Source organism: Charadrius vociferus, unplaced genomic scaffold (assembly GCF_000708025.1).
Source record: "Charadrius vociferus isolate BGI_N301 unplaced genomic scaffold, ASM70802v2 scaffold180, whole genome shotgun sequence".
In the NCBI taxonomy this organism is placed as follows: Eukaryota; Metazoa; Chordata; class Aves; order Charadriiformes; family Charadriidae; genus Charadrius; species Charadrius vociferus.
The window spans coordinates 959519-985362 of NW_009646412.1; the positions used below are offsets into that span (position 1 = coordinate 959519).

Sequence of the window (25844 nt, forward strand, 5' to 3'; positions counted from 1 at the left end):
GAGCCTCGGGCTGTCCGATGTCCGGCTGGCGGGCTGCTGTAGCGCTGCGCTTGAGCCGAGTTTTTAAAGTTTTTTGGTTTGTTTTTCTTGGTTTTCACTTACGGAAAAGTGAGGGAATGGTCCGGAACCGGCCCGAGCGACTGCCCGGGCGCCCCCCCCCCATCCCATCCCACCTCGTTACTTCTGTTTGTAGTGATAATGCGTCCTCCTTAATAAAGAATTACGTGGATGGTATAACCTGTGTGTTATTCCTTCTTGTGTCCCTCGTAGATTCTTCTCTCTCGGCGTTCCTGAGAAGGGACGATGGGAGTTCAAGGGCTTTGGAAGCTGCTTGAATGTGCCGGGAGACCGATAAACCCAGAAACACTAGAAGGAAAAATTCTTGCTGTTGGTATCCTTTAAAAGTAAAGCTGAGCAACCAAAGTTGTCACAGGGATATTTTTGTTTCACTTATCTCTCCATAAACTATTGCGTTTAGCTTTTTTTTTTTTAATTTTAAATCATGACTATATGGATAAGTAGATTTCATGCTTTATAATATGTGGAATACTAAGCTTTTTTTTTTTTTTTTAAATGTTTTAAAAAAGAGACTTTTTAAATAGGTTCCTTACACAAGTGTTGGGCTGTAGGATTTTGTGCTTTGTAAATAAATGTGCTGCTCTCAGTAGGACTATTAAGATGAAAAAGTTTTAAATACTTTTGCATCAACTTTTCTTTCATACAAACTTGGTTAAATGCTGGGAAGACATGGAAAAAAGTTACCCTTCCTTTATTTGTAAAAATAACTGGGGATGTACTACTTGCTACATAGTTGTTTCAGCTCTACATTTTGACCATGGCGATACTGGCAAGAATTTATTCTTCTCTGAAAGTTTAAAAGTATTTGGATAACCTTGGCTTGGATAAGCCAAGCCTGGAACAGTGGGAAAATATGTGCACTTTATAGAAGCTATTAATATGGTGTATGTGTAAGATAGCACATTTTTTCCTCTTAATGATTCTTTAAGATATAAGTATTTGGTTGAACCAAGCAATAAAGGGAGCCAGAGATCATCGTGGTAATTCCATACAAAATGCTCACCTCCTCACTCTGTTTCATCGACTCTGCAAATTACTGTTTTTCCGAATTCGGCCTGTCTTTGTATTTGATGGAGAGGCACCGCTTCTGAAGAGACAGACTTTGGTAAGTATGTTTACTGAGTCATTGCAGTGCAAAATAGGGATACATCTGCTGATACAAAGTAGCCATTTTAGATTTCCTTCTTATTCTGCTTATGATTCTGAGCCATGAGGATGGAGAGCTTGAAGTGCACTGCTGTATAGGTGTTCTTTGCAATCCCAGTCTTGGTTAGCTGTTGGACCATGAAGCAGCTCCCTTTTGATATATTCAGGTTTCATTTGCATAGAAACCAGATTGCAGAGAGGTAGACGATGGCATAAGCCTGGGTCTTGCTCCAGAATGGACCTGAACACAACTCTTGCAAGTATTTGTATGCAGAAGCTGAAAACTATTCCCAAGTCCCACAGAGGAAACTGACAGAGAAAGTTTTAGAGGATCTAAAGACTATGTCCTCACTGGTGTAGAATGAGTTAGGAGTTGCATACAGAATTGTAACATTAATTCACTGGATATGTATCTTCAGCATCCAGCAAAATTTTCTTGGTATTAATCTTGTTTTCACAGGCTAAGCGGAGACAAAGAAAGGAAGTTGCCATCAGTGATTCCAGGAAAACTACAGAGAAACTGTTGAGAACATTTTTGAAGAGACAAGTTATCAAAACTGCTCTTTCAGGCAAAAGGCAAGAATAAAAATTATTTTTCCCGTTTGTAAGTGGCAAGTAGTTTTTATGTAGCTATGTCCTGGTTTGAGGTAAAACAGGACCAATTTTCTATTCTAACTTTACTTTTTAGCTAGGCCTCTTCTAACTACTGAAATTGACAACATATTATGCAGAAACTGTTTGCTTTCAGAGTGATAAGACCTATGTTTATAGTTGATGCCCAGGCATGGTATGCAGAGAGGTTCTTGCTTATTATTACCATAACAGCCAAGGGCAGCCAACTTTGTTACTTGCCCCATTGGAGGGTCAGAAGCGGAAAAGGGTAGAGGGGTCCCACCTGCGAGGAGGAGCAGACAGGACAGGTGACCCAAAACTGACCTATAGGGTATTCCATCCCATCTGCCTCATGCTCAGTATAAAAGCTGAGGGATCAAAGGGTCAGCCTTCTTTCTTCAATGGCCGGTGTCCGAGGAGGACTCTGTTAGTCTGCCTTTGATCCAGATCCCCAATCCAGTTGCAGAATCCAGTTCCCATCCATCACTGAGTCCGGTCTGGGGCTTCCCCAGTGCCACCTGGTGACATGATTGTTATCCTGAGAGCTTGATATGGTTTTGTATATATTTAATTATTTCCTTTTTATTTTATTATTAATATTTAATTAAAGTAGTTTAGTTTCTTCTAAAGTCATAAGTGTCTCTCTCTCTCTTCTTTCTCTCTTTGGAGATGTAGGGGGGGAGCATCTGTCGTTTGCCCAGTGGCCAGTTCGGCCCAAATGACGGCAAGCTATTAATCACTGTTGTGAAGTGTTTTTTTTCTTTCCGTAAGCAATGAAGCTTTGCCCAGTATTACACAAGTTCGAAGAGAAGAAATTGATGATATGTATGTATTGCCTTCTTTAGAGGATGAAGAGAAGAACAGGTAGGTAGAATTAAGAAAAATAGCTTAAATGGTTGTAATAAACTCAGGTAAAAATATAAACCACATTTTTTGATGTTGCTGAAATGTCTTTGACCCATGAGATTCCGTAATGTATAAAGTGTATTTCTTGAATTTATATTTTATTTCAGTTTCCTTTTGGAGAGTTTGGTTTATAGCTCTGGATGCAGAAGCTTTCTAGTTATTTGTGGGAAAGAAAGAGAAGAAGCTTTCAGTCCACAGATTAAATTCCCGCACTGGATTCATGTTTAAGGATGAAAGTGCTACCTCAGTCTCTGTGGCCATACTATACGACTAAACGGAACTGATTGTTCAAGCTTGGATAGCTGGTGTGTGGCAGCTTGGTTGTGGTTTGCTTCCCCTCATTCAGTAGAGTAGATGTTTTCAGCAGAAGTAGGTTTTGTATGTACTTGTCAAACTTGTGACTTCTTCTTAAATAACACTGAGGGGGAATGTGGAGCTATCCATTAGACTACTCTGTGCACATGTTATATATACTTTTAAATGCTGACCAAATAAGAATTGGGTAATGATTTAAACAGCAACAGTTGTCTCAATGTAGTTTTCACTGAGATAAGTCTGCCTTCTTGCTTTCTGTTGAGATCTTTTTGACTTATGTATGTATTTATATGTATATGCCTATATATATGTGTGTACTTTGATGTTGTGCGTGAATTTTTGTACTCATTGGTGCAGGGATGACTAATGTCCCTTTGCTTAAAAAAGGAATTTTATTTCCCTAGGTAAATATCTACATCTTTTTTTCTTTGTGATTTTTAGCTCGGAGGAGGAAGATGAAAAAGAATGGGAAGTGAGAATGAGCCAAAAAAAGATGTTGCAGGTAAGTGCATCCTAATTCCCCGTTTACTGTGAACAGTCCCATCATTCATGCTTAAAGGACAAACCACAAGGTTAAAAAAAAAAGGTGTTTGAAGGTATAGGTCTTACTATAGTATTACTTATCAAGTAAAGAAGTTAATTTTAAGTACTCTATGAATTCCTATTAATGAGGAAATAAAAATGTAATTTTCTCCAGTAGAGTACAGCAGAATAGGAATTTCTTATGGATTTTTTTTTTTTTCCTGATTACTTTCTCTGGACATACAGAGAAGAAATTCTATTTTGTAATGAAACAAATGAAGTGTAAGCATTTGTGCACATGTTTATGCACATATAAGATAGCATATTTAACAAAATTCTTATGCTTCTCCAAATGTGAATTGATGTTGAAACACTTTGATCCTTGAGTTTTTACAGATAAATTCTGTATTCCCTTCTGATGTGCTGATCTCACAGGAAGCAGAGAAAAGAAATATATAACCTAAAAAGGCATAATGAATAATAAAACTGTCTCTGCTTTCATCAAAGTAAAAAAAAAAAAGAAAAACTCTTGGAATTAATATTTATCTTTGAAGTAGTTCGCCTTCAGAAGGAGAGCCTCTTTGGAATGATAAAATCAGACTAACTGAGGCTGTAGGACCTGCTTCTGTGATTAATACTAAGTATCTTTTTGTATAGTGTACATCAATAATTAGGTACTTTATTAGCTAGTAGTTACCTTTGGTTTTTTTCTTAACTGTTCTCTTTGTATTATAGGAAATATCAACAAAGATTTTTGTGGTTTTTTTTGTTGTTGTTTGAAATGATGCTCTAAATATTTTATTGTTCTTGGTGTGCTGTAATATAAAATACATGTTTTTATTGTTTTCCATTTTCATAGGAAGAGTTATGTGAAAATCCTCATTCTGTAGATATTGAATCAGAAGATTTCAACAAGCTGCCTCCAGAAATAAAACATGAGATCTTGACTGATATGAAAGAATTTACAAAACGAAAAAGAACATTATTTGAAGCAATGCCAGAGGTAATATTTAAAGTATTTTTCAAGCCATCAGAGTGGAGCTATTGCCATTAATACAGATGAAGGCTACATAAGAATATCACATCTGGACAGCTTTACCCCAAGGCTTATTTAAGAAGAGATGTTACGCTGAGGGAAGAAAACAACAAACAAACAACAGAGCCTTCCCATGGGTGTATTCAGAGTCCTGTCTCTTGACTTCCACTAAAATTGGCAGAACTTAATTCAGTTTGGCAAGAATGGAAAAAAAACATGCTGTGTCTCATGCCTCATCAGCATTATGCCCAAGCTTTCAATTGCAAGAACTTGCGACTGGTGTGGATAAACCAGGCAGAATGAACGCAGCTTGAATTCCAAATGCTCAGGCTGTTAGGGGAGCTGGCAGCTGGGAAAAGGCTTTTGTAACTTAGGTAGATATTAAAGCCATTCGGAGACAATCAGGGAATCCTGTAGTGCCACTTCTACAATAGCTTTTCAGAGCACAGTTAGATTTTTAAAGTGCAATATATGTCAGATGAAATGATAGTTTATGCCCAAGTGTAAGCTAAGAACCATCATCTAAAATCCATCCATCTGTGGATTCTGTTATAATTGCATTTTTGTAAGATGGGGACCAGCCTCACACCCAGCTAAGTTTTGTTGGTGACATCATTGAGATCTCATTGTGTCTAGTCAGCATTCAGAACTACTTAATGGTGCATTTTGGAATTGTTGTGTGTTCCTGGGCTAATGTTGCTGTCGCTTCAGAGTGCAGCAGTCAGTAAAAGACAAATTTTGCCTGCTTAAAGGAAACTCTTAAAAGGCTCTCCAGAGCATGGTAAATAAACTTGCTTAAAAGGTGTAGCTGGTGGCATTTTATATAAGTTGACTTGGGCTGTTTTGTTTTGTTTTGGTTTTTTTAAGGAATCCAATGACTTTTCCCAGTACCAGCTTAGGGGTTTACTTAAAAAAAGCAATCTCAATCGGTGCATAGAAAATGTTGAAAAAGAATTGAATCAACAGCACTCAGGTGAAATCCAAACACAATATGAAAATGAAGGTGGTTTTGTGAAAGAAGTGGAATCTAGGAGGGTAGTCTCTGAAGATACGTCTCACTATATCCTAATAAAAGGTATGTCAGGTCTTAATTTTGTAAAACTTGTTGTTCATCGTGTGCATTCTGCAGCTGTCAGTTTTAAGAAAAACCTGAAAATTGTTTACAGTTGCATGTAGCTGATATGAAATGTGCGTTACTGTTAGACATGATTAACTGATCTGTAGACATGTAGACAACTTGTTTATTAATCTTTAAAGCATGATGTTCATTATGTAAAATGGAATGTTAGTATAAAGCAGTTTTCTACTTAAAAAAAAAAATTAAACAAAAAACTTTCTTTCAGGTATTCAAGCAAAACAAGCTACAAGTACAGACTCAGAAACTACTGCAGGACCCTCATCAAAAATGCTTGAATTTACTAAATTGAATAAAATCAATGAATCTCCTACTAATGCAAAGCTAGTTGCATCTGACAAGTTGCAGACAGAGAAAGATAACAATGTGGTGACAGCACCACCCTCTCCTCGGACTTTGCTTGCTATCCAGGCAGCTCTGGTAGAAAGCAGCTCAGAAGAGGAACTGGGGGATGAAGATAGAGGACGACTGAACATTGACGAGTCTCTAACAGAGGAAGGCAGTGTGTCTCCAAGAACACTACGGGCAATTTGGCAAGCTCTGAGTGAGGATGATAAAAGGGAGGAAGTTGTTACTGTTAAAACTGTTGGAGTGTTACCAGAAAGATCAGAAGCAAAGGATTTTCAGCTTAGTAGCTCAGATGAGGACGATCAGATTCCTGAAGTTAAGGAGGCAAAAAAAATACCTACATCTACAATTCATTTGTCAAACCAAATGATTATGCAAGATGCTGAATTTGAACAAAGGAGTCAGGAGTTGGAAAAAAATCATATTACAGCCAAGGACACCAGTATATCCAGAGCTGAAAATTATTCTTGTATTGACAATACTAGAAAAGGCAAAGAAGATGTAGACGAAGAAGAAAATGGTTACAAAATGGACTTAAATTCTTTGGGAGATAAGGATATAAACTTGTGCATGCAGAAGCCAAGGTGGTCCCCTGTACAAACTAGTACAGAGACTTTGATTCATGCTGAAACAACAGACCTTCCTAAAAAGGAGGAGAACTTGGAAATTTCTGAGAATAGAAAGGAAGTAATTTCACAAACAGAAGAGAATGTATCTGAGGTACAAAGGGATAGTAGATTTTTTCCAGAAGCAAAAGGTCCTGAGGATGAAAGGGAAGGGATATCACAGTCTGAAGACAGTGATTCTGATGGTATGTGTTTTTTAATTGTGTAAAAAGATAAGATGATAAGACCTTATTGTATTTGTAGTCAGTTGAAGTTAATCTTTTATCCTAGGAAGAAATGGTTTAAAATAGATCTATTCCTACCTATGTAGGAGGTGGGAAGAAAATCTGGTCTATGTTTTTCCCCTTGGTGTTATGTTTCATTGTTGAAACCTGACTATACAATACAGAAAGTCAGGAAAGCATACTGTTGTGTACATTGAACTTAACTGGTGTATTAATGGTCAACCATGCCATTTCTGTAATTTCACAATCCTTCTATCTATTTACTGCATATAGAAAAGAAAATCACTGCTTAAGTTAAAAACGTGAACAAATACTTTTTTTAAACAAGCAGCAGGAAGTTGAAATCTTTATTTTCCTTTAATAGGAAGCTTTATTGAAGTGGATACTGAAATAAGTAACGAGGCTGAGTTTCCTGCTAAATATGATGAAAAACTGTGTGATGAAACATCGCTTCCAGAAGTGGAGACAGACAGACATGATATTGTTACACAGGACTTGCTGAAGGAGTCTGATGAAGTGCAGTTGGCAAACGATCAGAACGTTGAAAGAGATGATGATGGTAAAGATGCAGCAGATGAATGGCAAGACATCAGTTTGGTAACTCCTTGTTATTTTTTTTGAGCTAGTAATGAAGTGCTCTGTCCCCAAGTAGTTTTTAAGGAAAACTGTTGGACAGGTTCTTACTGTTCCATTGCTTTCTCATATATGTATTTAATTCTGTGGGAAGTGATTTTTCTTTAAAGCTGATGGTTAACCATAATCTCTCTGAAATCAGAGGGGAACTGTAAGGTTTTAGCACTCAGATGAATAGACCTATCTCTGGTCTTGTAATTTACTGCATTAGAGAAGCTATGACAACTTCCGAGTGTGACTTAATGGAGCATCTACTACTAGAATAATTACAGTTGGAGACTGGGTGCTTTACTTACTTAAATATACCTGAATTGTTGAAATGATGAAAAGCTTTTATTTTTCAGGAAGAACTAGAAGGATTAGAAAATGACCTTTCTGCTGAGCAGAATATGCTTCAGGCTCAAAAACAGCAGCAGGAGCGTGTTGCTGCTTCTGTAACAGGACAGATGTTCTTGGAAAGCCAGGTAGTATTTGTTGAATCATTTTGATTTGATATAGTATGATGTGGTTTCCCCCTCCACCCCAGTCAAACACTCTCTCAAAAGCTGTTAGTAATGTTGCTTAATTATAGGTGGGGGGATATTTAATTGAGGTTAAATAATGTATTCCATAAAAGCAAATTGTGTAAAATGCATCAAAGTATAGGTATATCAAAACATCATCCAAAGGTTGACTAGTCTGCCCACTGTTTCCTGACTGTCATGTTTCTGATATGCTTTCATACTCTTTTCTGATTAATTTTTTTGGGTTGGTTGGTTGTTTTGTTTGGTTTTAACCTGCATGTTTGTTTCATGGAGCCCACATAATTGTAATGCATGGACTTTTCTCTATGTTAAAGTAGCGGTTATGGAAAGCACGGTACTTAAGTATGCGTGTAATTAAGATAGCAGATTCTCTAACTGTGTAGTAATAATGTGATCAAGTAGTGCTTGACTTACTCATCTCAGGCAGATAGAGCCACGTAAGTGGGATTTCCCCCTTGACTTAACTGCGCTTGATGCTTTTTAGCGGAAATTAAGATTTGCTATGAAATATTAAATACCTCCCAAGTATGAATCTCGCAGTTACAAGTCAAGCAGAAGTATAATAGAAGTTCATTTTTCAGATGAAATATGAAGTGATTTCTCTCTATCCTACAGGAGCTTCTCCGTCTCTTTGGCATTCCCTATATTGAAGCTCCAATGGAGGCAGAGGCACAGTGTGCTATATTGGACCTTACTGATCAGACCTCTGGGACAATCACTGATGATAGTGATGTTTGGTTATTTGGCGCACGACACGTTTATAAAAATTTCTTCAGTCAAAACAAATATGTGGAATATTATCAGTACGTTGATTTTCAAAACCAGCTAGGTAAGCCTCAGGTATTGATTTGTTAGATACAGTCTTTAATAAGACAGCGCTGCCATGTATCCGTCTGAAGGTGTATTTCCTACAGAATTTTGTGTGTGTTATTACAATCGCTGTTCTTTGGAGAGTCTCTAAAAGCATTCAGTTGGGTTGCTGTGTTTACCGCCAGATGACCTCTCTGAATTTGCAGCTGTTAGTTACACTTGCATTTAATAGACTGAGTTAGTGTGATGGTCATCAAAGCCAGAGGTATGAACTGCGGTACGAGCTTCTGGGTAAGTGTCAGCATGACTTTTCTGATGTGCGGGGAAAATTATATTCTGATGCCATGAGATTTATAGTCTTCTGGAAATGGAAGTTAATTTTGGAAATACTGACACATAACATGTCAGAAGAGGATCCAGCATATGTATATGCTCTGTAAAAGGTTTTTTATTTATTTAATAACAGCTTTTTTCTTCTTTTCAGATTGCTCTTGTTGCTAATCAAATTGTTGCTAATTATGTTGAATTATTAAACTTCAGTGTCGCATAGTGTATTAAGGGAAATATGAGGCAATTTTAAGTTTTTCTTATGCCTTGTTTAAGCAGAACTCTGTTAAAGACAGTTTTAACACTTTTAAAGTTGAGAGAGGCTATAGACTTTGAAATAATATATTAATTTCTTCAACATGTAAAACTTCACAACATTTTTATGTGGTGAAAAATACCTCTTCGGTTTCTTCTGCCAGCAAACTGAATGAAATATTTTTTTCCCCTACTTAAACCTACTTAGGTATGCTACTGTAGCTTACTTGGAAAGGATTGCTGTAAAAGCATGTGTAGGATTTTTAGCTGTTATTAAAGTAATGAACCAGAGCTTTTATTTCCTTATTGTGGAAAAATAGTCACCATCGGTCTTCATGTCACATTCCTCTGCAGTCTTGTACTTCTACTCCTTTTCCATGCATTGCACAATTCTTCTTTCTTGACAGTTGATGGATATCCTGGCTAGCATGCGCATGGTCTTTGTGTGCTTAGACATTCATCCCTCCTTTTCCCCACCATTTTTTTTTTTTAATTATTATTATTATTTTTAAAATCTTAACTCCTGAGGCTAGTCACTGAAAATTGTTCTTGTTGCCTCAGATCTTACAGCATAGCAAGTGGAAATGGTCAGCCGAGTTCTTCTTTCTGGCTGTTTCACGTGCTCTTTTGGTACGTTTTGTAACTGCACTAGCAGTTTGTAACACAGAGCAAAAGGCTTCCAGTTTGGGAACGCTTTTAAGAAGCAGAGGCATTGATATTATGGACTGGAATTCAAACAATGTTTCTATTTCTGATTCGGGGGTTATTAAATTCAGGTCAGCATTAGATGAGAACAGGATAGTAATTGGAGAAATATGTGAAAAATAATGTGGGTTTTTTTTTTTTCTTAGAAACCCAGAATTGCCCAATGGTCTTCATATTGTAACATCTTAATTTTGGAAAGATGTATTTGCCTAGTTAGCACAACTATTGGTGCTTGAGCTAGCAGTAGCATTTTGACACTGCTCCAGAATATAATTTAGCAAATTCTGATGTTGAATTAAATATAATTTTACAGAGTTGATACCTTTGTGTTCTTTTGGGTTTTTTTGCCTTTCAGATAATATTTTTTTAATTTGTAAGAGAACAGATGCTGAATCCACTGGTTTTATTTGATTTATGCACTTTCTTTTACAGGGTTGGATCGAAACAAGCTGATTAATTTGGCATACTTGCTTGGAAGTGACTACACTGAAGGCATCCCCAATGTCGGCTTTGTAACAGCGATGGAGATTTTAAATGAATTTCCTGGGCATGGCTTGGAACCTCTCTTAAAATTCGCGTATGCTTCATTGTATTTTGCAGTTTTGTTTCTCCATAATGTGAATATAGCGAATCTACTTTTCTGCTGCTTAAGCATACAACAAAACATATGACCATCATTGACCATCATTAAGGAGACTAAGTTAACTGTAAAATATGTGACTCCGTTATATCACTATTTGAAATGGCAGGTAAATAAGGTGACACGATGATACAGCAATTACAGTGAGACTAATGAAGACAATAGAACAGCTGTAGAACTGTGCGACTGCCTTTGAGTTCATTGCAGAGCTGGATCCATAGTGGAGTGGAGGTTTATTCTCCCTGAGTTTGTGAGAAGGTGCTGTAGCTTGCTCGTAGAGAAAAGAGTCTTGATGAGTGAGGAATGGATGACCTGGAAAGAGACAGACAGGTAGGCTGTGGAGAGGAACAAGATTTGAAGAGGGCCAACCCAGTTGAATAAGCAATGGCGAGGATGGTTAGAAGTCTTTCCCCTTCCTCCCCCGCTCCACCACTTCCTTTGGGGTTTTTTCCCCCCCTTCCTTTGGGGTTCCCCCGCCCCCCCTTCCTTTGGGGTTCCCCCGCCCCCCCTTCCTTTGGGGTTCCCCCGCCCCCCCTTCCTTTGGGGTTCCCCCGCCCCCCCTTCCTTTGGGGTTCCCCCGCCCCCCCTTCCTTTGGGGTTCCCCCGCCCCCCCTTCCTTTGGGGTTCCCCCGCCCCCCCTTCCTTTGGTTCTTTCCCCCCTTCCTTTGTTTCCCCCCCCTCCTTTTTTTTTTTTCCATTCCTTCATACCAAAAAACCTCAAAAAGCGATCATTTTTTGTGGAACATTCTCCCCAAGTGAGGCTGGCTTCAGGGCCTTCTGTTTAGCAGCTTATGAGGAATCCAGGCAATGTTTGCTACTGTGGCTTACAATGGCGGCATTTACTGTGTATGTTTTGTCTTTTCTACTTTCAGATTAGATGTCCCTTTTGATATTTTTTTATTTGGAAATTTCCACCCTCATCTCATGTAGTAACTGAAGGAGGGAGACTAAGGCTATTGAAATCAGCATGGTGGCTCTTGATATTCCAAATTATATTTTGTGGAGGTAAATGAATACTTTCCTCTGTTTTTCAGCGAGTGGTGGAATGAGGCTCAGAAGAATAAGAAATTGAGACCTAATCCACATGATACCAAAGTCAAAAAGAAACTGCGGGAGCTGCAGCTTTCTTCAGGTTTCCCAAACCCAGCAGTGGCAGAAGCATACCTGAAGCCTGTGGTGGATGAGACAAGGGGTTCGTTCACCTGGGGGAAGCCTGATGTAGAGCAGATCAGAGAATATCCTTTTACTATATGGCAGGATTTGTCAGCTAAAAGTACTTGGATTAAAGTTTGTAAGGCTAGTTAGTAAGTCAGTAATGGACTGTCAAATCAACATCTCAATGGTGTGAGGGCCCCCTCCCCCACTCTGTCTGCATGTGCTCTGCTACAATGATCCCAGCTGTGGAATGGAAGGGAATGCAGCCATCTATGTGTGGCACTGAGGGATGCTCTGCCCTCCTGAGAGAGTGAGCTGCTTCAATTTGCGTGCAAAGAAAGTCTCGTAGCTAGACTGACTAGTTTGTTGTGATGTTACGTTTCTGTAACTGTGCTGTGCCTATTTCTAGACATACTCCTGTACACACTCCTGATGTGTGTTTCCCATCTTTCACAAGTAAGTTTCAAAACCTAGTCAGAAAGTGGTGACTCAGTCTGTGCTTTATCCCTAGTTTTCACTGCATTTCTTGCAGTGATGTCTACTCCTTGCATCTGTTGCAGCTTGAGCTGCAGCGCGTGGAGAGGTAATAGTGTTCTAAACAGTAAGTGAAAATTCCAGTGTGTGCAAGTGTAAAAATAAGGTTTACGTATAGGTAGTTTGTCTTATGGCAGTACTGTATAGCTAAAATGAGTTCTGTCTTCACGGAGATGCTTTTGGAAATGTTGATATTAGAGAAAAGGTTCTGTAACTAATAGAAATGTAACAGCATGATTAAGATGTGTAGCGTAATATCAGCACCATCTACATAAGTCAGTTGTAATAACTTAGTATTTTCTCTGGTTTTGTTGTAGAAAAAGCTCTGAAGTAGGGTAACTTTCCTCCAGACATTGTTTATTTGAGGAATTTTCATTTTATGTGTTTACAAAATACTAGTAAATAGCCATTTTGTAAAGTTCCTTAACTTTCTGCACATTCTGTCAGGATCACTTTGGCTGGACTAGGACAAAGATAGATGAAATCCTTTCGCCTGTGATGAAACAGCTGAACTTGCAGCAGGTAAAGTATAAAACTCTGTCTAGTTTAGGTGTAACTGGAAAATTGTAAGAGAAGCATTTTAAAATGAACAGCAAGGGTTTAATCTAAAATACATTTCTCAGAAACTGGGATTTCACCATTTTTTAAAATCTTTATATATTTTTTTTAAATGTCATAAAACTTACTTCTCTAGACTTCATTTCTGTCCGATTTGTGTGTGCTGTGAGGCACTCTACATAATTTCAATTATTGGTTTCAAACTCTGTTATCTATCAAGCACCTATCTGAAGTCCAGGTGCTGTTTGTTCTGGATGTAGCTGAAACTACAGGTACTTTTAAAAGACGGCATGCTCTCTCTAAAAATGGTTTATTAAAATGTCCCAGAGATTTTGGTGAAGTGGGACTGACCATTTGGTACCATCCATATCCTTTGAGGAGTAGTGCAGACTGAACTGTTGAGCAAGTGCTCATTAATAATATTACTCTAATTTTTGGATGAATGTACTGTCAACTTTAATAAAACTTAAAAGTGAATAGTGGTGCATGCTGTGATACTGTGAAAGTCAGTTGTAAAACTGACCACCAAAGGTGAAACTCTTTTCTCCTTTTGCCATAAGCAAGATACATATGTAGTCTAAACCAGTGTTCTCGGTTCTCTCTATCGCTCAAGGGAGTGAAAGGTACTAAACCCCGTAGTTAAATCCATATACTTTTAGGTTGACTGGAATATCCTTTGGAAGCGTCTGTGTCTCCTAGACAATTTTAGGGAGAATATAGAGGACTAGCTTAGTCTATGCAGCGACTCTGGCTGTGACTGAGTAACACAGACCCCTTGTGTGTGACTACTGCTCTTAAATCTTTATACTGTAGCAGCACGCGTTACAATGAACTTGAGTCAAATGACTGATTTGTTGCACTAGCATATGCGAATGTAAAGTGCACTTACAACCTTTGCTTAGTAAACATTCTGTTGTTTTAGTAGCTTGAAGCTGAGTATGTCTTTGTAAGGACATACTTAAGAGCACTACAGAGATTCTCTGTATTAGGGTTGAAAATAGAAACATATGCCAAATTATCAGCAGCACAATGTTTATAAAATTTCACGTGACTTTGCTGTAAAGGTTCTTGTTGCATAATTTATAACAAAGTATAGGTCTTAGTATGATCATCTTGTTGTTCACCTCTATTTGCATGCATATTAATTTCATTAGTCCTTTGTCTTGCTTTTATTTGGGATGCTTTATAGTATAGCTGAAATAACAATTGAATTCCCATCCCAAAAACATTCAAAGGTGTAACTGTTTTATTTTTGATAGACTCAGCTTCGAATTGACTCATTCTTCAGACTAGCACAGCATGAAAAACAAGCTATTAAAAGTCAGAGACTGCGCAGAGCTGTGACTTGTCTGAAGAGAAAAGAAAAAGAAGAAGCTGATGAAATTCAGGAGGCCACTGCTGTTATGGAGACTGAACTTAAACGGCATGAGGGAAGGAAAGGGGAAAGTACTGCAGGCTGTGCAAATCATCAAGCTGTGGCAACAGAAGTCCAAAGTGGAAAGAGAAGAAAACATTCGGATTCCAAAAAAGAACGTTTGTATGGAGGTGGTTTTATTGGGAATTTGCATCTTTCAGAAACTTCTAGCGACTCCTCAGTAGAGGAATCAGAAAGCGGAGATTTAGGCAAGAGCAAAAAGAGGGAAAACATGTCTGCAACGGAGACGGCAGACTATAAAGAGAAAAAGGGGTGTTGTAGCTCAAGTGGTGAGGATGAAGAACTGGGAAACATAGTCATGGTGACTGCCAAACCTGTGTTTGAGGGCAGAAAAAAGAAATCGCAGAGTCAGAGAGGAAAAAGGAAGAAAAAGTCTTAAAAAAAGAGAGACGATATGTGTGCAATTTTTATGACTTAAGCTTTGTAAATATTCCAATGAATTCTTGATAAAAAAAATAATAAATTATCCCTATTTGTCATGCATTTTGTGTCCGGAACTTAAATATGAGGGATTTTAAACAGTGAAAAAAATTTACCACATTTACTCATAAAGACCTAGATTGGACTTGATATGTTTTGAGGTTTTAAAATTGAGCCAAAATGTGATGTCTGTTCATTTGCATTCTAACTGAGGTGAGATAGCTGTCAAAGTCATGTGCTATCTGTTGTTTCCTTAACTTCAAATTTAAAAGAAATTTTGAAGACTACTCAGTTTACTTCTGGGTGCTGAGAGAAGGAAAACTAGTTCAATTAGTGTAGTTTTCCTTATTCCCTTCATTATGTTTGTCTTGAAAGTTTTGCGCTCAAAGTAATGTTACTTATCGAACCGTTTGTGAGACAATGTGAGCCCTCGTAAAATCTCATGGAAAATCACACAGTACAGTAAGTCTTGGTGTAATTTGAGGTGCGGTAATTGTTTGTGTTCTGAATATAAATGTCACATTTCTAGACTTGGAGTTATGTGACCACGTCCAAAGACGGAATTTGTCTGTGAAAGTGATGTTCAGAGGTACCCACAGGTTGCAGCACTTATGTTGGAATAATTTGGGTGAGAAACAAGGTGTTAGGCTCTCACTGCCCCACCCCACCTTGCCTCAATGATTATAGAATTTATTTATAGCTCCTGTGGATTAAGACAGAAGAGCACTGCATGCTGCCCATCATACTTGTGTTCTTCCATTTTAGTCCTCTTTCTTGCTGTTTTTGTCTTCTCATTTAAAATTTCTACTTCACTTCTCACTGTTTCAAAGTCCAAGTCCATACAATGAAGTTTTGCATGAAACATTAGCCTCCCCTGAAAGGATGAAGGGCTGAGGTGAACTGGGTAGAATTTGGCCCTTAGAGTTGCAGAGAGTCTAATACTTCATGCGCAGTGTTTACTAGGCAAAAACTATCCCTTTTGATATTAATTTTGTAAAAAATCATTTTTAAAGCAAATTCGCAGCCTGTACAGCCAGTTTACGGCAGTGTTTTGTAAATCACTCATTAATATTACTGAATCTTGCTTTAAAAGTGTAGATCGGGTCTCAGTGAGTTGTTTAACAGTTTCTAAATGGAGAAGAGCTCGTATTCCTTCTGCCAAGTAGGGTAAAGTACACAGACCTTCAGTTCTCTGTAGGTCTTGTTTAGTGTTCCTGTACAAAAATTTGTTATTTTTCAATGGCACCTGGAAACCCTAGTTGAGATTGAAGTGTAATTTTGATAAAAAAACTGTGTAAAGTAAGAGACAGTTCTAAATAAGAGAAGCCTTAAAGATACCAGTGTTTGTTCCCGTGGCAGTGAGTGGTTGCGATCGGTTGAGCGAATGTACGTTTTGTATATACCAAAGAGGAGTGGTACATGTACATTTATGCACGTTGACAGCCGTCCCATGAATATTTGGCTGTAAAATGGGCTAGGATTTTGGGATTTGTTCCATTTACATGCCCCCACCCCAAATGCGCCCCGGCCCCTTTGCAAATTGCCCTCCCTTGCCTGGAAGACCCCTTTGACTCTGAAGAATGATATTCAGCTCTTCTGTTACTTTTTAGTAACAGCGAGTGGTTTACTGATGCTGTGCCACTATCTTATTTTTGTATTTAAAAAAAAACAAAAACCAAACAAAAAAAACAACAAACCCCCAAACCCCAAAGTTGGTTACTTTGAGGATTGGAGCTCCCTGGACTGGGTGTTAGGTTATCTGCTGCCTGACGTCGCGGCGGCGGCGCGTGGTGGCCACGCGGTGCTGTGGGCGTCCCGCAGCTGTCGGGATTTATTACTGCTTCTGACCGTGGGGATGTTGGCAGCGCCTGAGCCGCGCTGCAGAGCACGCTGCTGCCCGGGAGGCGAACGACCGGGCAGATAAGGACTTTGCTGTTGGAGTACCATCTTCGGAAAGCGGCAAGAGATTCAGGTAATGTTGGCTGAAACGTGGTGGATGCCAGTGGTACCTCGCTTGTCTGTGTCTTTAAATTACGTGGTATTATTTTACTTTAAACAACCTAATTCCGCATCTGAGCTGTTCTGCGCTGTTCGGTTGCTTGTAGTAACTCCTGAACTCGTTATATTAAAGTCAGACAGGTTGCTGTGTAGCTCAGTGTACCTCAAAGGTTATTTTCGGAAGGAAAAACAACATGTAGAGAACCACAAAATACAAAGGTTTTCCCCTTTAGAGTGGTTTTATAGTGCAACATTGTTTTTCCTTCAAAATGCAAAGAGACTGATTATTAACCCATCATTTTTATCTACTAATGGGATGAAAAATTGTCTTTTTTATGCTTCTGAGGTAGCTGACAAGGTGATGGATGTGTGTAATGTTTACTGCTTATTGTCCCAGTGGTTTCTAATGCTACTTGTTATTCTGAAGATGCATACACAGACTTTGAATCCCATTGACTCTCTCTTCCCCACATAAAGATGTTACTATTGCTAAGTTCATAGATAGACATAAATCTAACAGTATTTTTTGGTGCTACAAGAGTTATAGTGCTGTGTAAAAGCCCCCTAAGTTATTTTTTCCCTTCAAATAGGTTAATGGCTGCTGGCACTGGGATGATTAGGTTAAATGTTAAACCTGTATGTTTTTTTGTAGGGTGAAGTCAAGAGAGTTTGGTGCGTCCTCTCTAACGAGACAGGGCTGTTCTCTACTGTCCTTTTTCATCTGGAGTCTTGAGAGGAAAACCTGCCTAAGGCTTTGGACTGTGAGGAAGCTTTCCTGATGTTCAGCATTTTTACTTTGATTTTCATTTTTTTTTTAATAGACAGAGATACTTCTTCATGCATTACCTTATTTAATTGCATCCCTATTGGGTGTTTAGATGCTTGTAGATTATTAACTGTATACTGCTTGTAACCATTCCTGCAAAAAATGGTCAAATTTCCATACTACAGTGCAAGAGCTTTAAAAATTATCGAGCACTGATTTGTTTTTCTTCTGTGAACTCAGTGTTTTTCTGATTGTAAAATACCAAGAATTGGAGACAGTTGTCTGTCTGCTTTTCTGCAGACAGCTGAAAATTGTATTGTCCTCTGTTATAATTTTCCTACTACTTTTTTTCTCCCAAGTCTGCATGTTCTGTGTCTGTTTATATAGGCACAGACACATTCTGGCCTGCACGTTGTCTATAGCTCCTACTTATTCTCATGCGCAGCTTTTACTAAGAGGTTGTTTCCTTTCCTTCCAAGCCAACTAATTCAAACAAGATTAGATCCCTTTGGTGCAATTTTTCTTCTCTTTCAGACATTTGTTGCTACCTTTCCTTTCAATCGTTTACAAGCCTACTAACCCTGATTTGAATTGATTCTAATTTTAAAATGTCATATAATAGTTTAAAATGTTTATCAAAGCCCTTTCTTTAAAAAAAAAATAAAAATCTACTTGCTTTTCCCCCTCTGAGAGTAGAAGAGTTGAACTAGTTTGCTGCTTCTCATCTTTTATGCTTTGAATATTGATATTTATGTGTCTACATGTCCTTATTATCAACAGAAGTAAATTATAGTATAATACATGTAAAAATATTTTTTTTTTTTGTGAAGCATTATGTTGGGAAAAAGAAATAAAGTGATTTTATTCAGGCAGGTTTGTGTTCCTCTGTCCCAGGTTTTGTGGTATAGTATGGACTTGACATCATCACAACATAATCATCTACAAAATAAGCTGATAAGAGAATTGGAAGGACAAGGAGGTAAAATGTTTCTTATTTCTCTGTATTTCCTTGTTGCCCTTAGGAATATTGTTAAGTACAGGGAGCAAGGTGTCTTGCTGACAGTGAGCTATCCTCTAGTGCATTTTTTTCTGAAGAATTGTGTTTATGGCACTTGTACAGAACATACAACAGATAGCGCTGTTGTAGTATTCTAGCTATGCTGTAAGTATCTGCTACGCCGGCATGCTTCGGTCCCGCCAGTTTCCTACCAGTGCCTGGCATCTTGCCTGCGACTGGTGCCAGGGAATGAAGCCGTGACTACGATCAAGCTATTCAGGAGAGGTGAGGTTTGTTTGCGGGATGTCAATTAGGGAGAATTGGTTATTACAAGCTCGATTTCTGTCTAGACAGCCTCAAACCTAATCTTCAAATACCTTCAGGGGCTGTTGGCAGCTTTTTGTCTTAAGCAAGTTTGTGGCTGCACATCTTTCTAGACCCTAAAGCATCATGAGTAATCTCCTTTTTAAGGGTCATCAGGAGTACACGAGGTTTTAGGGCAACTGTATGTGTTGTTTTGGGATGGGGTCTAGTTATGTTCTGTAGCTGAACGTGAAAGAAGGTTGTAGTGTTTTGGTTTGTTTTTTTTTTTTAATAGTTACTTTATTTTTCATAATATTTTTGTTTAACATCTCAGCTGAATCTTGGTCCATGTAGAGCCAGGATTTTGGGCTTTTTCTGTTTCAAGAGCATTCAGCATCTGGTTTTGCTTCGCTACCTGTTCAGCGAGGCGTGACTGCAATGCTTCAAACTAATTATTTGCTTACTGAAACTAATGCTTGTTATTTTGCTTCCAAATACTTTTTTTTTTAAAGTCCCCCAAATTAATGACCACCTCTGGAAAGCTGACATTGCACAAGAAGGTGGCTGATAGCGATTGGTATAGATTGCTCTTCCACAAAGCACTGTTCAAGTGCCTTAATCTGGCATTTCCCTTTAATGCAATTCCCTTTCCTATAGTGTCATTCTAACTTGAACAAAGAGCTCAAGTTTATCCTATGCAATGAAGCATGATTGTAGGGGGAATAAATATCTCAAAGTATAAATATTAAAGGCAGAACTACTAAAGACTGAAATATTGATGATTGTCATTATGTATTCCATAGTATACAAGGACTGAGGTAAGGTTGCACAGGCATTTCTATGCTTCTGCAGCTCTGGCTCTCTAATCTGGATAGTCTCTTCATGCAGGATTCAGGGTGGGGAGGAGTGAGTCTGCATATAATTTTTTTAGCTTTTGAATCATGCAAATAAACTGAGTTCTGGGACATTAGGTCAATGTATGCAAAATTAGTCCGCAGGGCAGAATCTCCAGATCAAATGCAGAAATATATTCCACTTAGCTAACAGAGTAACTGTGTTGATAGCAATAGCAGGTGGTTCTCTTCCATGTCTAGAAACACTGGTTTAAGAGGATGAGCAGACATGAAGGGAAAATGGGATATCTTTACAGTTTCGTCTGAGGTCAGGCGTTGGCATATTAAATTCCAGACTGGGTTCTGGAGGTGGAGGGTGCTGAACCTGCTGCACAGAGACTTAACTGCTCAGTCACCCTGAGCCTGTGCCTTTTTGGTTCTCATCCTTTTCCTCCACTGCCTTCCCCATTCCCATTTCATTAACTTCACCTACCCAGTCTTAATGTCTGTTTCTCGGGGTTCTTATTCCAGTTCATTTTCTCTGCAAGTTCCAGTCTGAGCTCTTTATATTCAGTGCCTTTCCCTTTCCTTCTTAATTGGCTTGTCACAAGTTCTCCAGGATAAAACTCCTTGTTCTTGTTCATGACCCCCATTACTACTGGTTCTCACCCTACAGATAGCTTCTCACCCAGTCTGATCTTTCCTCTGGTGTCTTTAGCCAATCAGTTCTCTATCACACCTGCATTGTTAGGTGTCTCTTTCCTTTCCTTTCCTTTCCTTTCATGATTACCCTTGATGATTAGCTTTAACTCTCCTCGGCTAAATTTTTTCTGAGATCAGATTCTGCCACTCCCATCTTTGTTTCTTGGGCTACTAAATTACTTTACCACAGTTGCATTATTTAAATTCGCTCCAGAATAATTTTATCCCTGAGACAAAAGGAGGAGAGCAAGTTTGTAAGTCGTACTTGTCCTTGACACTCCATCATCTCTCTTCGCTTGGCCAGGGCTCAGTTTTTAATCCATAAATATCTGAGAAAATGCTGACCTGGTAACCTTCACATATCTCTTGGCATTTTAGAAGGGACACACTCCTTCTACTCACCCTGCTTGACAGATGTCCTAATTGATGGCAATTCCTGCTATCATTTCAAGTGACTGGGTGAGTCCAGAAAGGTGCCTTAAATGGGACATAGCTGGAATGGAGGCAAGTGAGACGCAGCCTGACCCTGTAACTTAGAAGTTAAGATATCCAGCTGGGAAGAGGGAGTGACTTATTGTCTCATTCCTGTTTCCTGGGTTACTTCTAAAGATGCTTCTTACCTTTCTCACTCCCTTCCCCACCAACACTTTTCCATTGACTGCAAAGACTGTGCTATAAAATGTGAAAAACTTCCTGGGACAAGAGTGTGGAGCCCAAGCTTGCCTCTTCGCAGCTGAGTCCCCGGTTCATAGCTGGGCTTTTCCTCGCTTGTTGCCCTTCTACCATGAGTCTTGCAATCCCGATATCCTGATGGCCCACCTCTGGTGGTGATGGAGAGGGGGAGGGAAAGCACGGAACACACCTCTCGGGTGAGCAAGCTGTGAATTTGAATTCTTCTGAGGAAGGTCCAGCATGCAGTTCCTCCATTTTCTGAGTGCTTAAATTGCTGAACCATTCTTTATATAGTGGACTTTACAGCTAACAGGGCTGGTTAAAAATGAACCTATTTAAACTATATATAAATAACACTTTTGCTATATCTTCCCACCCCCTGCCTTTCCTTCTTTCATCTTCCTCTTTTTTGTCTCTTAGCTTTCATTTATGCTTCTGTCTTTAAAAAACAGACAACTGAACAACCTCTTCCATTAATGCTCATCTCAAAAGCATCAAAAAAACCCCAAAACTCACGGAAGACACACCATTAATTACCTACATATATATTTTTTTTTTTCTTCACTGCAGGACCTGAAATATCAGAACACAGATTCTACTCCTCTTAGGCAACAAGCTGTTCCCAAATAAAAAAGGACTGAAAGAGAGGTAGCGTGGAAAAAGACTTGAGTATAACCCAATTAAGGAATGACTGGCACTAAAGTGCACCTTCCCAGAAAATCAAAAATAGTCTAAAAATACCTCTTCTCTGAATTTACCTCTTGGCTATCTTATAGTAACTTATCTCTGAGCTCTTTCATCTGAAAGTGGCAGCGTTCAAATACTATAGTAAACATCATGTGTACTAATTTGAATTAACACTCCTCTGTTCCTTTTCTCTTCCCCCCAGCAAGTAGACCCACTTTTGCTGAAGATACTACCAAACTCAAATGGAAACTTCTTGTGTATGGATAGAACAGAAGTTGGAGGCAACGCTAAAAGTTATCGAAGCATGTGGCTGTAACACACTGCTCCCTCCAATGTCTATCCTGTTTTCACATCTTTCTCTTTTGCAGTAGCTGCATTTCAACAATAAATTAAATATTTCACAGAATCGTCAGGGTTGGAAGGGACCTCTGGTGTGATCATCTAATCCAACCCCCCTGCCAGAGCGGGGTCACCTACAGCACGTTGCACAGGACAGCGTCCAGGTGGGTTTTGAATGTCTCCAGAGTGGCACACTCCACAACCTCTAAGGACAGCCTGTTCCAGTTATCTGCCACCCTCAAAGTAAAGAAGTTCCTCCTTATGTTTAGATGGAGTTTCCTATGTTCAAGTTTGTGCCTGTTACCTCTTGTTCTATCACCAGGTACCACTGAAAAAAGACTGTTCCCATCTACCTGGCACCCTCCCTTTAAGCATTTGTAAGTATTGATAAGATTACCCCCTCAGTTGTCTTTTCTCTAGTCTAAAGAGACCCAAGTCCCTCAGCCTTTCCTCATAAGAAAGATGCTTCAATCCCCTAGTCATCTTTGTAGCCCTTTGCTGGACCCTCTCCAGCAGTTCCCTGTCCTTCTTGAACCGGGAAGCCCAGAACACGACACAATACTCCAGATGCGGCCTCACCAGGGCAGAGTAGAGGGGGAGGATGACCTCCCTTGACCTGCTGGCCACACTCTTCTTGATGCACCCCAGGCACATATTTCTCAACTGCTACACAAGAAAGGTGGTATGTTTGTATGGATTGGTGGTGTTAGGTTACTTTCAGGTCCTTTCCTCAAATAAATATTTTAGAAAAACAGAATTATTGTTAGGGGAAAATTATCAGGCATTTTGTTGAGTCCTTTCTGTTCCACTGGCTGTGGGACCTGCCGTGTTCTGGCATGTTGTTACAAGGAGGTAAGAGCTTTCAATGGCACAAAGCCGTCTTGACTGGGCAAGGTGAGAGATGTGAAAGATTAGACTAGACAATGGCTTACAGTGTCTAAATTACTCATCCAGAGCCTTCCTATCCATCAGGAAATTGGCTGTTGGCCTTTTATAATGTGCATTAGACTTTCTAATTTAAGAACACAGTCTGCTTTTGTAGTCAAGGGGAAATCATTTAGTTATCTTTAAAGATTAAATAGCTGTGGAGCCTAGACCTGAAGATGTTTTCAATGACAGACAAACATGATGAAGTAACAGGGGGAGTGCTTGGCACATTTGAATTCATTATGTGTTCATAAAATAATCTGACTATGGTACTTCTATTTTCAGCCTTCTAATGGTTTTGGATGACCCGTGACTTGGATGGGGCTGGGATATCAGTGGTGTGAATTTCAAATTGAAAATGCACCTCTCAAGCCTGGGTAAATACATAGACTGTAGGGTGTGAGCATACCCCTCTCCTGTTCTTGTCTCCTTATGCTCTGAGCTAAGTGCATCTTGTCTCTTGGCTGAGAAGAAGCTGCCTGTGGGTGGCAGTTTTGTATTTCTGCATTTCAAAGTATAAAGTTTCAAGCATTATATTACCCTGACGTAGTATCTCGGATTAATCAATATAATATACCTCGTCATTGCCATCATTTCAGCAGCCTGAGCTTGTAATGAAGGTACTGGAATGCCTACACTCAATTACGTGATCACTTCCCTCTTTGTAGGTAGGGATGAAGTAAGGAAAAATTAACTGTGTAGTTTACATAAGTACTGAAACAGTACTTTGCTTTATATTCTTAGAAAGGTGTAGGTTACATCTGACTTCTGGAAAGTCAAGGGCATGATTAGATTTCTCTCCTGACCCCTTCCTTTAAGGGTCCTTAGACTGTAATGGAATGGAATGAAAAAGAAACAAGTGGAATGAAATGAAGATACTAAAGTGATCCCATCTGGAATTTGGGGACTACTCTGGTTCGGGATTGTGTATGATTCCATGGAGCCACCTGTACTGCTTGCAATACCAGGGCTCTGACCCTGAAGTGTCAGTAGCTCAGTAAAAATTGTGAGACTCCTGGGTCCCTTAGAATTAGGACCTAATGTAGATTTGGGGTAAACTTCTTTTGAGCCATTGGAAATACCCAGATGGATACACAGGGCTACCTTCTGATGATTCCCATCAGTGCAGTTATGTAACTCTTCTCAGTCACCTCTTACAGTTACAGAAGTGGTTGCAGATCAGTAAGACCTTTCTGCAGGTATCTTCTTGACACTGGGATATATAGCTCTTTTATATGTATATATAATATTGGTAATGTATATTATATATACATAACGTAATATATAAAATACATCTTGAATCTTTACTTTGATATGTATAGAATACATCATTGAATCTTTACTTTGGATGACTCTGGTTCCATGCGTCCAGACTGGGGAGAGCTGAAGGGTTCCGGTTATGAATTCTTGGAACTTTCTCTCATGCATTACTCAATCAGTAATGTCAGCACAGGGTAGTCCTCCTGTGTTCATCAAACTCAGGCAATTGGTGAGAAGTCTTAGAGGAACCATGGATGTCTTCACAGCTGTTGATACGTGGTTCTTAAAATATTTGCAAGTACAAGTTTAAATGGTAAATTTTAAACCTAAACTCTACAGGTGAGAGTATTCTGCTTCTGAAGAAGGGAGATTATTTTGCTGCAGGGCTGAACTTTGTCAGGTCAAGTTCATGCTCAGGGCTTGGATTTCATTCCTTTTGCCAGTTGGAGGAGATCCATCAAAGCAGGAGAGAAGCAGAAGATGGCTGGGTCTTATTTCCTTATCACCTTGGGGTGTGACACTATTTGACCTCAAGAGATTAAGTAGGGTCAGGCCAGCACTTTAAAGAGACCCATCTGTATTTTTCCCCCTGTAGGTTGTTTTGACGAATCATTGGATGGAACTCTTCTTCCTGAATTAATGCTGTCCCAATCCATTAGTGAAGTACTGGGAGGATGTTTTGTTACTGTGTGCTATTTGTGAATGAGTCTGAAAATGGTACTTTCTTGACTGCTAGTATATTCTTCACAGCTTTTATATGGAAGGGTCATTTTACTTCTTTTTTTAGCCATATTTTAATTCAGGTATCTAGATAGTGGTACCTGTTTTTTAAAAAATATAATTTTAATTCAGCCCCCCTTATCTTTGCTGCTTTTCCTGCATTTTAAGTGCTGCTTTAACAGTGCCTGTCTCTGTTCTCTTTTTATTCCAGTGAAGAATGCATCATTAATGTAGGCAGTATTTAGGCAGAGAGATTTAGCATATGTTATTAATCGATGGAAGATACCCAACTGAATTTTAAGGTTACCGTTTCCCGATGAAGCTGTGTAGTCCCAAGCATGATTTTATGTGACAATTGGTATAAAAGGAACAGCTGATCATGTAGGAAGTTTCTAAACAGGTTCTATTTCTACTCATTCTAAGCAAAAAGTGTGCAGATAAAGATAGCCTAAGGCCCATTTGTGTGATTTGCTTCACTGTGAAAGAAAAAGATGCCGCAGTTTGCAACTTGTTCTATTCTGACCTGATCTATCTCCTGTTATTTTCCTTCTGCCATCCCTTCCCCGCTTGAAGGACTTCTTCAACTCTGTCTCAGCAAAACTTCTGTCCTCTTCTTCTTCTTCCTTTAGGTTTTGTTCTAATATAAAACATTTCATTTGACGTTTGAATGTGTCAGCAAAATATTCTGCTTCCCTA

The 25844-nt window shown here is 39.0% G+C and overlaps 2 protein-coding genes across 2 annotated transcripts in view; both read left to right on the forward strand.

Moving 5' to 3' along the window:
- The first annotated feature begins 303 nt into the window (after nt 1–303).
- ERCC5 (excision repair cross-complementation group 5) lies at nt 304–14903 on the forward strand. The gene is made up of 15 exons (XM_009880518.1): nt 304–391; nt 1008–1183; nt 1685–1800; nt 2608–2700; nt 3499–3559; nt 4439–4582; nt 5483–5690; nt 5959–6909; nt 7313–7545; nt 7926–8045; nt 8721–8934; nt 10635–10779; nt 11877–12077; nt 12969–13053; nt 14349–14903. Exons 1-15 carry the CDS (start codon nt 304–306, stop codon nt 14901–14903), a joined length of 3390 nt encoding a protein of 1129 aa, XP_009878820.1.
- A 2037-nt stretch (nt 14904–16940) lies between these two features.
- The window catches only part of LOC104282449 (protein-lysine methyltransferase METTL21E-like), a 16897-nt gene continuing 7993 nt past the window's right edge, over nt 16941–25844 (forward strand). Inside the window, exons 1-2 of the mRNA XM_009880546.1 lie at nt 16941–16949; nt 18603–18687. Of these exons, the coding sequence (XP_009878848.1) occupies nt 16941–16949; nt 18603–18687 (94 nt within the window). The remainder of the gene's footprint in view (nt 16950–18602; nt 18688–25844) is intronic.